Source organism: Nicotiana tabacum, chromosome 24, assembly GCF_000715075.1.
Source record: "Nicotiana tabacum cultivar K326 chromosome 24, ASM71507v2, whole genome shotgun sequence".
In the NCBI taxonomy this organism is placed as follows: Eukaryota; Viridiplantae; Streptophyta; class Magnoliopsida; order Solanales; family Solanaceae; genus Nicotiana; species Nicotiana tabacum.
Window position 1 is genome coordinate 102550755 of NC_134103.1, and position 14310 is coordinate 102565064.

General features: G+C 34.9%; 2 protein-coding genes across 2 annotated transcripts; both read right to left on the reverse strand.

Moving 5' to 3' along the window:
- Positions 1-323: 323 nt before the first annotated feature.
- LOC107773027 (leucine-rich repeat protein 1-like) lies at positions 324-5409 on the reverse strand. Its single transcript, XM_075248060.1, has 6 exons — positions 4949-5409; positions 3190-3261; positions 2942-3085; positions 2589-2660; positions 2437-2508; positions 324-640 (listed from the first exon to the last, which is right to left on the reverse strand). Exons 1-6 carry the CDS (start codon positions 5164-5166, stop codon positions 568-570), a joined length of 651 nt encoding a protein of 216 aa, XP_075104161.1. The 5' UTR covers positions 5167-5409; the 3' UTR covers positions 324-567.
- A 3631-nt stretch (positions 5410-9040) lies between these two features.
- On the reverse strand, positions 9041-12228 carry LOC107797091 (uncharacterized). Its single transcript, XM_016619955.2, has 5 exons — positions 12083-12228; positions 10961-11101; positions 10807-10875; positions 10201-10307; positions 9041-9938 (listed from the first exon to the last, which is right to left on the reverse strand). Exons 2-5 carry the CDS (start codon positions 11097-11099, stop codon positions 9369-9371), a joined length of 885 nt encoding a protein of 294 aa, XP_016475441.1. The 5' UTR covers positions 11100-11101; positions 12083-12228; the 3' UTR covers positions 9041-9368.
- Positions 12229-14310: the final 2082 nt, after the last annotated feature.

The following is a 14310-nucleotide window of genomic DNA, read 5'->3' on the forward strand; positions in this document are numbered from 1 at the left end:
ATGGAGCGATTCCTATATCATTTTACACTGAATCCAACCTCAGGTAACGTAAAAGAGAATTAACTTTACAGGGTAAGACCAATATACCCTGTTTCATCTGTCTATTTTCCATTTACTTTGAAAACAAGTGCTTCTGAAATTCTACATTAAACACGTATATCGAATCTGAATACGATGAACTAAACATCCGACAAAAAAATTAACGCACTAAATAATCTTGTGATTATTTAATCTTTGTATATAACCTTTAACCTATATATAATGATCCATGCATGATTTCGGAAACCAAACAACTCCTAGAAGTGTAAAGTAAGGAAGAGATCTTTCTAAACCCACTGAACCATTTCACTAAACGCTGAAATATAAAAAACATTAGCACTTGGTAGCAGTATATTGACCGTTTTACACACATTCATTAACTTACTAATATCCTACATACATCATATCTTTCCTTAGAATTACAACTTGGACGCATAGTAAGTACAATAATAACCAACATTCAGGCAAGGGATTTATGTGAACTTCCACAAAAAGTGGCTGTTCTTCTGAGCCTATTCATCAACTTTCCTAAGAGCAATTGGTGTCATAGCTAGCGAGTCCCAACAACTCCGGACCTTCAAGTCGAGGATTGTGCTCAAAGCTGCAAATTACGAGTTCAGGAAACTCATCAGAGACGATCAACTAGTAAACTATCTTATAGAGGAAGCAGTAGGAGATGACCCCTAAATTAAGACATCAAGAAGAATAGCATGGTATAAACTATAACGCAAAAGCTACACGGGTAACACCCCACATACGACAAATGGGTACAACCAGTAAACAAGTAGTCTCTTTTACTAAATTGGAAGGACAATTGCTTTCTGAAACACATACTGAAAAGATTATTCCATCTGCAGCATTATATTGTTATACCATGACAAAGACTTTATTGGTCAAACGACAGCTAACAACATGCCTAGGGGTTAAATGACAAAGACTCAGTGTCCTAGGTTTCAGATACAGATAACCGTAATTCATTTTGCATTTAATCTGCAGGCATCTACTAAGTAAGAGCTCTCAGTCCACCAAAAACAGTTCATATGTAAAGGACTGGTAGCTACAACTAGGGTGGTACTCCAATAAGCAATATTCTATTAGTCAATGAGCAGATGTAGATTGCAAAATGCTGCATTTGTTATTCAAAAAGAAGTGTTGAAAGGATTTGGAATTCTAATTTCTATAGCTCGGTACTGCTTATTAATAAGATTTTACCTAAAAAAAAAAATTATAGTTTCTATAGTTTATAAGGTCAACGAAAAACTATTACGTTATTAATTGCATTTTTTGGATATAGATTTAGGAGGTTATGTGATGAGTGGACAAGTTCTCTGGGCATCGCAAAAGTTGTCCATAACTCACACAAGAAGATCTCAAACCTAACACCCTCGGAAACTGCATGAAAATAGTGCACAGCCATAGTGAAAAATGCAATTACTCAAAATTTGTTGTAGTGAATGGAAATCCATCAAATCTTGCAGAATTGTAACAGAACAAGGCAACTAAATCCAGTTTTATCATCTATGCATCCAAAAGGACAATACAGTAGTCCTTACATTTCAAATTTTAAAATTCTGAATCATGTAAAGATTAGTGAGAACAGCCATAATCCAACTAGGCCTTGAACCAGTGGTTTACAGAGAAAATCAGACAATTAAAGAACTAAGGGAATAAACAAAAAGCAAAAAAGAACCATTCAATTGATTTGAGTTGCAGCTCTAATATGCATGACTAAAAAACAAAATAAAAGTACAATTGGGCTTCCTTTGGGCTTGAAGTAAATGGAGTCAAAGATATCTTGTGTATAACTTGAATTGATACAAACCATAATGCTAATTGAAACAACTGGAACTCTTGGAACTCTTTTTGGTTAATATATCACGCTCTTCAATTTTTTTTTTGATAAGTAATGATGATTAATTATTGATGTATGCCAGCAAAGAGCTGTAGCATTACATTCTATAATTAGGTGTTATTTTAAGGCCTTTCGAGAAATCAATGAACTGTTCTAGGATAGAAGGTCGCATATCCAAATCCTTCCCAAAGTAAGTTTTCTTATTGGAAAAAAAGGATCTTTTTTTTTTTGGTTTCCCACCCGGTGTCCGGTACCCGCATTGGAGCCCGACTATATCCGGATTCGAGCCGGGTAGCGCTCCTACCCCCCAAAGGATCTGAAGTTACCCTTTCCAAAGTCATTTACCTAATCCTTCAATAAGTCCCAAACCTGAAGCCCAAATTTAACTTAAGATGAAGAGAAATCAAGAAAATAGTCTTTTCTAAAGGTATACTTGATGGCACAAAGTATACAGAGACATGATTACTATTTGCACCATTGCACCATATCTGTTCCTACAGTTCAATATTGTAACAATACTCGTACAATATACAAAGAAATCTTACTTGTTCAGTGGAATATGCTCAAATGGACCAGAAGTAGGAATTGTTCCACACAAATTGTTATTTGAGACATCCCTGGAAGAAGTGCAAATAGTTTAAAAACTATTTCGCATAAGAATAACGATAATAACACAAGCAAAGAAATATGCACTTACACAACTTTCAGGCTAGAAACACTAGAAAGTTCTCTTGGGATTGGTCCAGTTAGCTGGTTATCATTCAGGCGCCTGATAAGTTAGATAAGAAGCTTTTCAGTCAACAGAAAAGGATTGTCCAACAACAGATTCACTACAAGCACAAGTGCTTGGTTATATGCAACAAGGGGGAGCTTTCACTCAAGACTTTACAAGCTCATTTAAGGTCAAACAGAAACTGAATATTGGTCATAAAAGAAAACGGAACTCTGCGAGTAGCCCAAGTAACTGGTAGTAGCCTTCTTTTTTCCACTCATACGTAAAAGTACATATGACTGGAACAGAATAAGGAAACATCGCAAAGGAGAACTTACAGGAAAACAAGATTTTTCAACTTTCCCAGTGAAGGAGGGATTGTCCCTGAAATATTGTTGTTGTACAGATCCAGACTTATAAGGCTCTTCAAGTTGCCAAGCTCTTTAGGGATGGTTCCCTGAATATTATTTTTGTAAAGCTCCCTGAAGCAGTAAAACAATTACATCATATATATAATTCCTTGAAAACCAATAGAATCATTGACTAGAAATGGCAAGTCAATTCAAGATTTAAAATAGTTACTCACAAATACTGTAGATGTTCCAGCTTTCCAAGTTCAGGTACCAAATGACCAGATAACTTTGAGTTGCCAAGGTCCCTGCAGAAACGTTACCACCCTGAGATACTTCAGACTTGTAATGAGTACGGGGCAAAAATAAAGCAAACCAAAGCAGTGCTCCTCTTCTGAATTTCTCCACTCTTTTTCAGGCAAACATTTAAGAGAAAAAGGGTGTGAGGAATAAAAGGAAGTTTCTCCCATTAACCTGCGGAGAATAACTAGGAGACGTGTAATTTTAACCTTAAGGAAGGACCAGTTGATTGCACACGAGTCATTCCTAATTAGAAAGGACTTTTTTCTTTGACGCTACTGTTACTCGGTATAAATATAACTACTTCAGGTTTGCAAATTGACAAGAATCTTTGTACACAAGGAATGTCAGGCTGAGCATCTCAAGTTTTCCAATGTATGAGTCTGAAACTTATTTTCTCTCTCGACCAAGCCATCATGTTTAAGAAGATACAAGAAAGTTCTCCTCTTGCATCTCAAAAAACTAGGTTTCTGTCTTATTCGTATTTAGAAATCTTCGGTTATCGATAAGGAGTCCAATCAACATACAAATCCAACCAGTAACATCTAGGTGTTCCATAGTCACCTAATAAGCCGGAAATGCAACTCTAAGACATACAATCTATCATAAACATTTTTTTATAAGTATAATATATCATAAACATCCAAATTTTTGCCAATAAAATGATCATTTGACAACAAAAAAAATGTCAGAAAATGGCCATGCTTGCACCGAGATTTCTCAAAACTTCAGTAAGGCACCCTTATTGAACCACTGCCACCAATCAACTACCTTTAAAGTACAAGGATTTTACACACTGTTTTTTTATGAAGTAAAAGTAAGTGGTGTATTAATAACAAACGCATCCAGAAGAAACATGGATTACAAAATAAAGAAGAAGGATTTTACACACTTCAAAACAAACAAATCACTTGAACTTTACAAAAGGTGTACATCCACGAGAAATCAGAAACACAAGAAAGACAAAGATCATTAAAAAATCGCACGTCTCCATCCTTCACATATAGATCATAGACATGTCAAGATAAGAACCTCGAGTAAGTGAAACTAAAGTAAATGCCGACACCCTATTCACCTTTTAGAAAAAGGAATCACTTTGCTACTAATTTCAAAACAAAGACTTGTTAGCTAGCAAGTCAAGTGAACGCTAAAACTTTTAACAAATAAATCAAATTCAAATTTAGCAACTAACCAACAACAACAACCACGTCAATCTCAAAACTAATTGAGATGGCTTATGAACCCTCTATATATATTCCACTCCAATTGGACCTATTTCACTCGAATACTCAATAATTTGTCTAATAAAAAAATAAAAGATTATCGTATTCTAAATCTCAGGCTTATCACTAAACTAAACTGTCATACAAATCTCTAACCAGAGTAAAATAATAACTACAAAATCCAGCCTCTATGAGCAAATTAAACAAAAATTAGACTATATGTACATATATGCCAAAAAATCAAAATTTGTGTCTTTCTCAAAAACATTGTGTGTTCTAATACACATACACACAAAAAAAAAATGTACTGTAAAGTATATATTAGGCTGCATCCTCGCTGAACTCAGTGACTCTTAGATCAGTCCCTCGGCAAACACAAACATACAAATCGACTAATTAAATAATAGCACACCCAAAAGCAGTAATTAAAAAAATAAAAAAATAAAAAAAGAGAGGAAATTTTGAGACATACACACGAGTGACGTGGTTATCGCCGTTGCAAGTAACATGAAACCAAGTACAAGGGTTTACAAGATTCGGATCCCAGCTCTGGAGCACGCTATCCGGGTCGGATAAGCTCCGTCGGAGAGCGTACAAAGCATCCCCTTCTGAATTTCCCCTAACACTAACAGCTAGAGCAAGTACAATTACCAAAAATCCCAAACTATGGGTTTCAATAACAGCTGCCATGGTTCTTTCTAACCCAGAAGCTGAATTTTTTTTGGGGTTTGGTTAGATTTTGAGGTGAGATTATTTGTAGGGAGTAGACCCAGATGAAGAAGAAGAATAAGAAAAAGGGAAAGGAAGACCGGAGTAAAGGATCGGTTTTGGGAATGACAGCGAAAGGGGGAAAAGCTGGGTGGGTGGGGTGGGGGTGAGTTGGGTGCGGTAGGGAATCTTTTCTTCTCTCCACTTAACTTTCTTTGCGTTTATAAATTGCAAAATAGTCATATAAAACTTTTTGTCAAATGCGATTTATAACTTCGCAAAGTGTCTATGCGATTTATAACTCGCATTTCCTATATGCGATGTATTAGTTATGGTAGAAATGCTTTTCTGTTTGCAATTGTTATTTTGGGACCATTTCTGTTGTATTTCAAAAATGCAATTTAAAATATATTTTAAAGTCAATTTCATCTACCGTCGAGATGCATATAGATCGCATTTCACATATATGTTTTGCATATTTTTGAATTCTCGTAAAAATTAGGTGCAATTTTCAGCTAAAATTATACATTTTGGAAAGGATAAAAAACTCTAACTTATGTTCCTATATTTTACTTTATACTAGTGCTTGTAGTTGTTTTGAAGAGTTCTTCTTAATCATCTGGTGTGAATTCATTCATCCCATTAATACAATGTACTTTCAAGTAAAAATAAATACAATCAAAACTCATTTTGGAGCGAGTCGACTATAAATATATTTTCAATATTTATTTGATTCCGTCTGAACTCTTTTCATTCTAATAATAGTAAAACTATGTTACTTTGACCGTCTAAAGAAGATTATAAGGATTCAAACATAACTCAGAAATTGAATTTCTCAAATTTTTTAAATGAAGTTTACATAAGTTGGAAAGTAATAGGATAAAAAGAGTAGTTTATAAAAAAAATGTAGATGTTCCATAATGTTAAATAATTTATTTTTTTTATCATATTTGCTATTATTGCAAATGTTACATTTGTTTAATTATATTATTCAAATCTCATATTAATCAAAAAGTTGATTTAAACTAGCTGACATTTATTTAAACAAACTAGAGTATGATTTATACAAAATATATGCTCTAATTTAATCAAATAAAATTATGGATTTAAGAGGAAAGGATCATTAGAATGTAAGTACGAGAAATGAGTAAGATTATAATTGGTAATAGTAAAAACAAAGTTTGCTAATGTGCTACCAAGAAGGACCAATCATTAGCTTTGCTTATGTCAATTATCTCTAAAGAGACAAAGAATTATAGCCATCAGCCTGTTCCACCTTTTTTATTAAAATATAAAAAAGGAAAATTAATTTAGAGTATATTTTAAAAAATTATTTGAAGATAAATGTTGCAATATGTCATAAACTGCACAAATAATTTGTTGTAGTAACTTGTACACGTTCTCCTATTAGACATCTTACTATCTTAAAAGTTATAATACAAGTATAATATATGTATAATTTATGTATTATATGCGCATAATTATATATAATTAATTACAATCTATGTATATGGCTAGAAAAGTAAACAATGAATATGACAAGCTATTTGTGTAAATATCCCAGTAAAATATTAAAGAGAAAATTTGTTTGAAGAGTATTTCAAGTTAGATAAAATGAATTTTGCTCTTAGATTTTTAACCCTTTTTTTCTCATATGATATACATATGCAAATATAATTGTAATTTCTAAACAATAATTTTCAACTTTAACTAAGTACTTGTTTTTCAAACTTCAATCGAATACTGTCCAAACTTTAATTTGAAATGATTTCATAGCTTTTTAAGATGCTTGCCCAAAAAAAAAAAAGCATATTATTTTTTATTTGTCCAAATTTTGATAGATAGAGTTATTCAATACATGTATTGGTGAGAGATTAATAAATATTTTATAAAATTAATTGAGTCATGCATAAGCTAATTCGAACAACACAGTTATAAAATAAAATATAAAAAGTATAGTACCCTAAGCACTACGTTATACTATTTATGATTTGTAAGCATATTAGTTAGTGTTTTGGCTTTTCCTTTGATTAGTGGGTTAGGAAGACCGAATCGTGTTGGCTTTTTTTCTTCTTTTTTCCAAGTCAACTTCGATATTAATATACTTTGTGGTTCTTTCCAAATTCATGTTCCCTTTTCTTTAACGTGTTTTCTACTGTCATCAAATTAAACTCGTCAATCTGTCAACCTAGTATTTATGAAAATTTTGATTTTGTGCCTTACACAACTAACGCTAGTTGTGTGAGGCATATTTTTTGTCTCACAACTTTGTGATCCCAGAATTTTGTGGATCCAAATATATAAGATATGAGTCCATGTGAGATAAAAAGAGGCATCACACAACTAACGTCAGTTGTGTGAGACACACCATAAAATCACTCGTATCACTCTGAATTTTATTTTCTTGGTCCAAGTTGGAGGCCAAGAAAGGGTCAACAAAGCACCCACCAAATTTCCATCATGAAGAGTGAAGACCATAGATTTAAAATTTTGTTTATTTGTAAGTTCCTGAAGATGTTTTTTCTCTTCTTTTTAATAACTAACTGGTATTCAGAATTCATTGACCCGACTAATCTAGATTTGTGTCGCATATGACCATAAAAGGAGGCGCTCCCTACAGGGAGACCTTTGATTAAAGGTGGAGAATCTCATCAATCTCACCACACCTCTTGGCAGTGGTTCCTTAAGATGTTACTCCTATCTTTAAAAAAAAAATGCACATTTTAAATTTTTATTCAATTTTTTATAAATTTTTTATATTTCTTAAAAGATTTAAAGTTTTAATTATCGGCAATAAATATACTTCTTAAGGTTCTTGTACAACTTTATATAAAACCAGATCTATATGCGAAGAAATCAAATAGCCATTTTGCTTCCCCCAGCTTTTCTAAATTGATTTTTATTTTTATTTTATATTTAATATGAATCGAGATTATATTAATTATAAGCGCATAAATAAAACAGCAATGTCTACTCGTAATGCCACACTCCATTCACTAAGTACAAAATTGATATCTATACAATATTATAGATAATCTTCTCACAAAGTCTCTGTTCACTATAAATTAATAAAAAGATTAAGGAAGAAACACAATAACAGACTAACAAACGTAATAAGAAGAAGCTTTCTAACTAACATTCCCAACAAATACATCAAACTTACTTAGTTAAAAGTAAACATTTGACTACATTAATGATGTCTTTGGCTGACACCAGAAATTGATATTCTGGATTGGAAGGAACTCTGTTCTAAATTGGGCAAGTTACATAATTGCCCGATGACCAAACATAATTACATCCGCTAGTCAATATATAAAAAATATTCACTGATTAATGTATAAAATATGCATATTTTTTTGTATATAGACATTAATATACAAAAAATATACACTTTGCCGGCTATTATTTTTTAGAGCGACTAAAGTGTGTAATTTTCCCTTCTAAATATCACTATTATCTGGCTAGTACATGCAAATCTAAATTTGTAAGTTAATGTGGAGTACTATTGCATCCACTACTAATTAATGAAATTAGAGTTGAACTAGTATTATATATTGTTTAAGAGATAATCAACTATATTTGTATAGTTGAAGTTCAAAACAGTATATAGAGTCATGGGATGGTTCTCTGAAGCCCTTATTAGGGTTTGCAAACTCAGTTTTTTTTACCTTTAAAACAAGCGTTTGGACGATTCCTTGCATTTTCAGGATTAGTTGATTGGTTATTAGAGAGACCTTTGGAGAAAGGATCAACTTACCTTGTATATTGAGCACTTCCTATAATTATTCTCAATCTCATTGCAACAAAATGAGCACACCTCCCAATCATAATACAAGTGATTAAAGAAGAACGATAGTTCAACAAGACACAGAATGAAGATAAAAATAACTAGTCTACATTTACTGTTGTGACTTCCTCTCTTTTTCCCCACGGGAAAGAGGGATGTCAATTAGATTTATACTGCCAAATTTAGCATCCAAACTGAGTTTAAATAAAAGCAAAATGGAACAAAAATCTCAAGTCCAAGACCAAAACGGAAGAGAGAGAAGTAGAGCTAGGGTGAGAAAAAGGTGGTCTACGAAAGAGGTAAACTGCTAAGCAATAGAAGGAAGAGAGCTCATCTTCCATAGATTTCTTCTCTTTTATCAATAGCATTAGGCAGCAAAAGGCTTCCAAGGCAACGTTCAGGCTCTTCTGTTGGCATAATCACTGGATTCATTGTCATCTCTGTAATCTGCACCTGCATCAACTGGGCTATTAATATCACCAGTTTCAGCTTGGTTACTGGTATCATCATTGCCAAATTGATCACTGCTGCCAACATTGCTAGTGAAACTGTTGCTCGCAGCATCGCCAGTACCATAAGTGTCACCACTGCCTGCAGCAGCAGCACCTATGTTCTGGTTTTCACTGGCATAGCTGTCACCGCTTGGAAAGTTGTTCCCGCCACTTGTCCCAAAGCCAAAGCTGCTTTCTCCGCTTCCATAATTATTGGCTCCATAACTACCAGCAACATTAGCATCACCACCACCTCCGCTGCCATAATTGCCACTACCACCATAACCAGTAGCGCCATAATTACCACCACCACCATAACCAGAGTCTCCATAATTACCACCACCACCATAACCACCAGCTCCATAATTACCACCACCGCCATAACCACCAGCTCCAAATCCTCCACCACCTCCTCCTCCGTATCCTCTTGTCCTGTCGTTCGCTATATTTACCCTAATCCTACGACCATCAAGCTCCTGAAAGAAATGCATTAAAACTAATTGTCATAACCAGCAAACAGAAATGCATGGATGTATACAGGCATGTCCACACAGAACTCTCTCCCCTCCCCCTGAAGACAACTATCATGCATATCTAAACACACAAAGATTTCTGGATAAACACTGATAGATACCAAGAAAGAACATCCCTTTAAAGTTATTCGCATCATGTGATACCAAACACCAAGAAAACAGGTTTTTTCCCCTGGAGCAGCAAAGTGATGAAAATCCAACACACCTGTTGGTCCAAAGCCTGGATAGCAGCGCTGGCATCCTCAGAACTATTGAAAGTAACAAAGCCAAATCCCCTAGATCTTCCAGTTTCGCGATCCACAATTACTCTTGCTGCAACAAATTGAAAACTTTTTCAGTAATTCACCAAGAAATTAGTGTACATATGCATGCCTTCCCATATAGATATATACACGCGTTCATAGTAGCTTCAAACAGTAAAAATTGGTGAAGTAATTCTTCCATTAGTCAAAGTGACACACTTATAATTCCAATCAGAAATATACTAATGGTCACTTCATCACTAAGGCCCTCCTTTGACTCAAAATTAGTGCTTTTCATCCTTACACAACATCTGGAAATTCATTTTGAGGAGCATCCACAAAAAGAGTACTCCCTACTTTGCCAAATATTTTAACTCAAAATTATTCAAATCCTACCCTGGCATTCTCTATTATGTGCAAATAACCATCTCTATAATAATGAAAAGGATGCACCAGAATGCAATAGTATGTAACATGCGAAAGCACGCCTGCAGCTGTCCAGCTTTAACTTCAAGCACAATGCCTAACTTCTATAGTCAAAATCAAACAGAGGTCTAAATTAGACAAACCTTCAACAACGTCTCCGTACTTGCTGAAAGCTTGTTTGAGAGCGTCGTCATTCGTGTTCCATGAGATTCCTACATTTTCAAACTAGAGGAAGTCAGCAGAAATTAGAAGAAATGTTGCAAATACTGAGCTTAGCATAAGAGAAACTACATGCACCTCCCACAAAAAGTTTTGAAGAAGACATGCATCTAATAAGTTGAAAAATTGAAGGCTTGGATGCAGATATTTCATGATTGATGTGCTGCTTGCTAACAGCCTGCCGAAGAATGTTCCCAGCTTTGGTAAAGAAAGCCATTCCTGAAAAAGGGGCAGAACAACTCATTTCAATAAATAAATGAAAAAGGTAAAAGTGTGAATGCCATGATTATGATTTTGATCAGGTAGCATGCTGTTTATCAACTTACCCTTTGAGATTAATCTTTCAGTTTCAAACTCAATATAACATTTAATGTGGCACAGCAGCTAAGCTACATAAGAACTAGTTTCAATATTCTGAATTGTCAACTACCCCTAGTTTAAGAGGGGGTAGAAAATAAACCAACTGACTATCACAAGTAACCTTTAGTTCCCTTCGGGGGTGCTCATGTGGAGGGGAGAACAAGGAGAAGGGTGCAAAAACAATTTTCCCCAACCATTTAAGGGTACCATTTCAGATTTTTTATTTTCACAGACCACTGCTACTATGATTCACTCCCTAATAGTTGAAACTGAAAGTAGTAGTTAATTGTCAGAGAAATTAGTCAACCCTTTGAATGTTAGAGATATTACAATTAGTTCATATATAATGCTTAGAGTTGAGAAGCTCATGACTTGGACTAGGCCGGTTGGATAATTTAAAAATCACAAAATTCACTCCTTTTCTTATATTTTAGGGTTCTTACACTACTTATCAAACAAAAGTATTCCATGTTCTGGGATATATTCTATTTTACTTTTTCTTCCATAAACCGGACTACTAATACTCAAGGAGAGAAAATACACCCACAACTACGAATCCATTTTCACACGATGGCAAATAAGAAAGCATATTAATTCGTAAATATCAGTGTGAGAAAAAAAACTAGCGACAATCACAGAGAATATAAAAATAAACTTTTGCACCTTTCCTTAAGCATAAAGAATAGGTACAATCATTACAAACTAATCAAAAGTTCCTATTTTTAACATTAAAAACACTGGAAAAAGGGTTTAGGGTTTTAGGGTTTTGATACAGAATATGAAGTGTAAAGAAGCAGCAAATAGATGTAGTAAGAGAAAGGAAAAAGAAAATGAACTTACGAATTTAAACTTGGCTTAGCCGGAAAAATAGATGGAGAGGAGAAGCGACGTGTTTTTGAACTTTCTCCTTGGCCGGAGAAGAGACTGACTGCCGTAATTTGAAATTTAGGGCGGAAATGATTCTTATATAGGGTTGTCAGTATTTTGATTTTGGACTCAGCACGACCCGTTAGGTGGAATTTGGGCCTGCTAGGTTGGATTTTGAAATCGTAAAAATAATACTAGGTAGCCACTCTAAGGGCTACTATTTAGGAATTAACCAATATATCTTGAATTTCAGTTTTTCAGTTTAATTTTTGGGATACAAATAAACTGAATTGTCCTGAAATTAAGATTTTTAGGACAAAAATAAGTATTGATTAATCCTTAAATAGCAACTCTAAGAATGATTATTTGTGTACTTTTCCCTTTGAAATTTGCAACTTCTGTATCTTATAGGACCCAATTTTTTTTGGAATCTTTACACAAATAATATGCGAGTTTACTGCTTACTTTTTCTAGCCGTTAATATAAATTATACACTAATTATACTGATGGTAAACTAGGAACTCACGTTTTAACCGTATTCCGCACTCTAATTACTATGCTTTGATTGTATTTGAGTTTAATTTCTAGTATTTTGTACTTATTACGCGTGTTATACTGTGTAGGATGTGTTTTGCTTTAGGAAGCAAGATTGGAGTGAAAATGGACAATTTGGAGCTTTGTAGTCGGAGTAGAAGCCCAAGGAATTAAACCAAGATCATGTTCAGGGTTCGAGAACCAAGTCTGGCTATTAAAAAGTTGAAGAAAAATTCGGAGCGCAAAAGAATGCACTAATCCACCACGCTAGTTCAAAATTTCTACAGAGTAAAAAAAATAGCTCTTTGAAAAACCTCACATGCGCGGCGTATGGTGTGCCGCAGGGTGCCCCACGCTAGTGTAATTTTCCGTCCAATTTTCTCACTTATGCTCAGGGAGGGTAGTTTGGTCTCGGTCCGTTCCTACTTGATATAAATATAACGACTTGGCCGGTCGTTTTGAGTATTACAACTTTGTTCCCCCATTTTGATGTCAATCGGACTTGATTTGAAAGGTTTCGGCGTCGAATGTAGAAGTTGGAATTTCGTAGTTTCATTAGGCATGAATTGGGGTGTGATTCATATTTTTAGCGTTATTTGATGTGATTTGAGACTTCGACTAAGTTCATATGATATTTTAGGACTTGTTGGTTTATTTGGTTGAGGTCCCAGGGGCCTCGGGTGGGTTTCGGATGGTTAACGGATCGATTTTTGGACTTAAACAGTTGTTGGAATTTTCTGATGCATGTATCTTGTTTCCTTCATCGCGTTCGCGAGGGGAGTCTCGCGTTAGCGAATAGGAAATTTGGACTGGCCCATTTTGTGCTTTACGTTCGCGACCGGGGACACGCGTTCGCGACCGGGGGAACGCGTCCGCGAAGGGTCGAGGGGAAAGGCTACACGTTCGCGGTAGAGGCCTCGCGTTCGTGAAAATAAAAGCCGGTCTGGGGGAATTGGTCTTCCCGTTCGCGAGACCAGGCTCGCGTTCACGAAGGAGGAAATCGGAGCAACACAAAAAAGTGCTTCGCGAACGCGAGAGAGCTGTCGCGTTCGCGAAGAAGAAAGGCCTAGACATAATGTATAAGATGTGAAAATGGGACTTCGTCCCATTTTTCATCGGATTGGATCTTGGAAAGAGATAATTTTTGGGTGATTTTCAAGAAAAATAACGGGGTAAGTGTTCTTAACTCAATATTTATCAAACTACCAGAATCCATGGTTGTTTTTAACATTTAATAGGTGAATTAAGTTGGAAAATTTAGAAAATTATTTTGGTTTAATTTGAAGATTTGAGGGTTGAGTTGATATCGGAATTAGGTAAAATTGGTATGGTTAGACTCGTGGTTGAATGGGCTTTCGAATTTTATAACTGTTGTCGGGTTCCGATACATGGGCCCCGCGGGCAATTTTTGGGTGCAATTTTGGATTTTTGTTGGAAAATTAATATTTTCAAATGGAATCAATTCCTATAATTTGTATTGACTGAATCAAATTATTTGTGGTTAGATTCGAGGCGTTTGGAGGCCGATTCTCTAGGCAAAGGCATTGCAGAATAAATAATTACACGGTTTGAGGTAAGTAACAGTTCTAAATTTGGTCCTGAGGGTATGAAAACCCGGATTATGTGTTATGTGATTGGTTTTGAGGTGACGCACATGCTAGGTGACG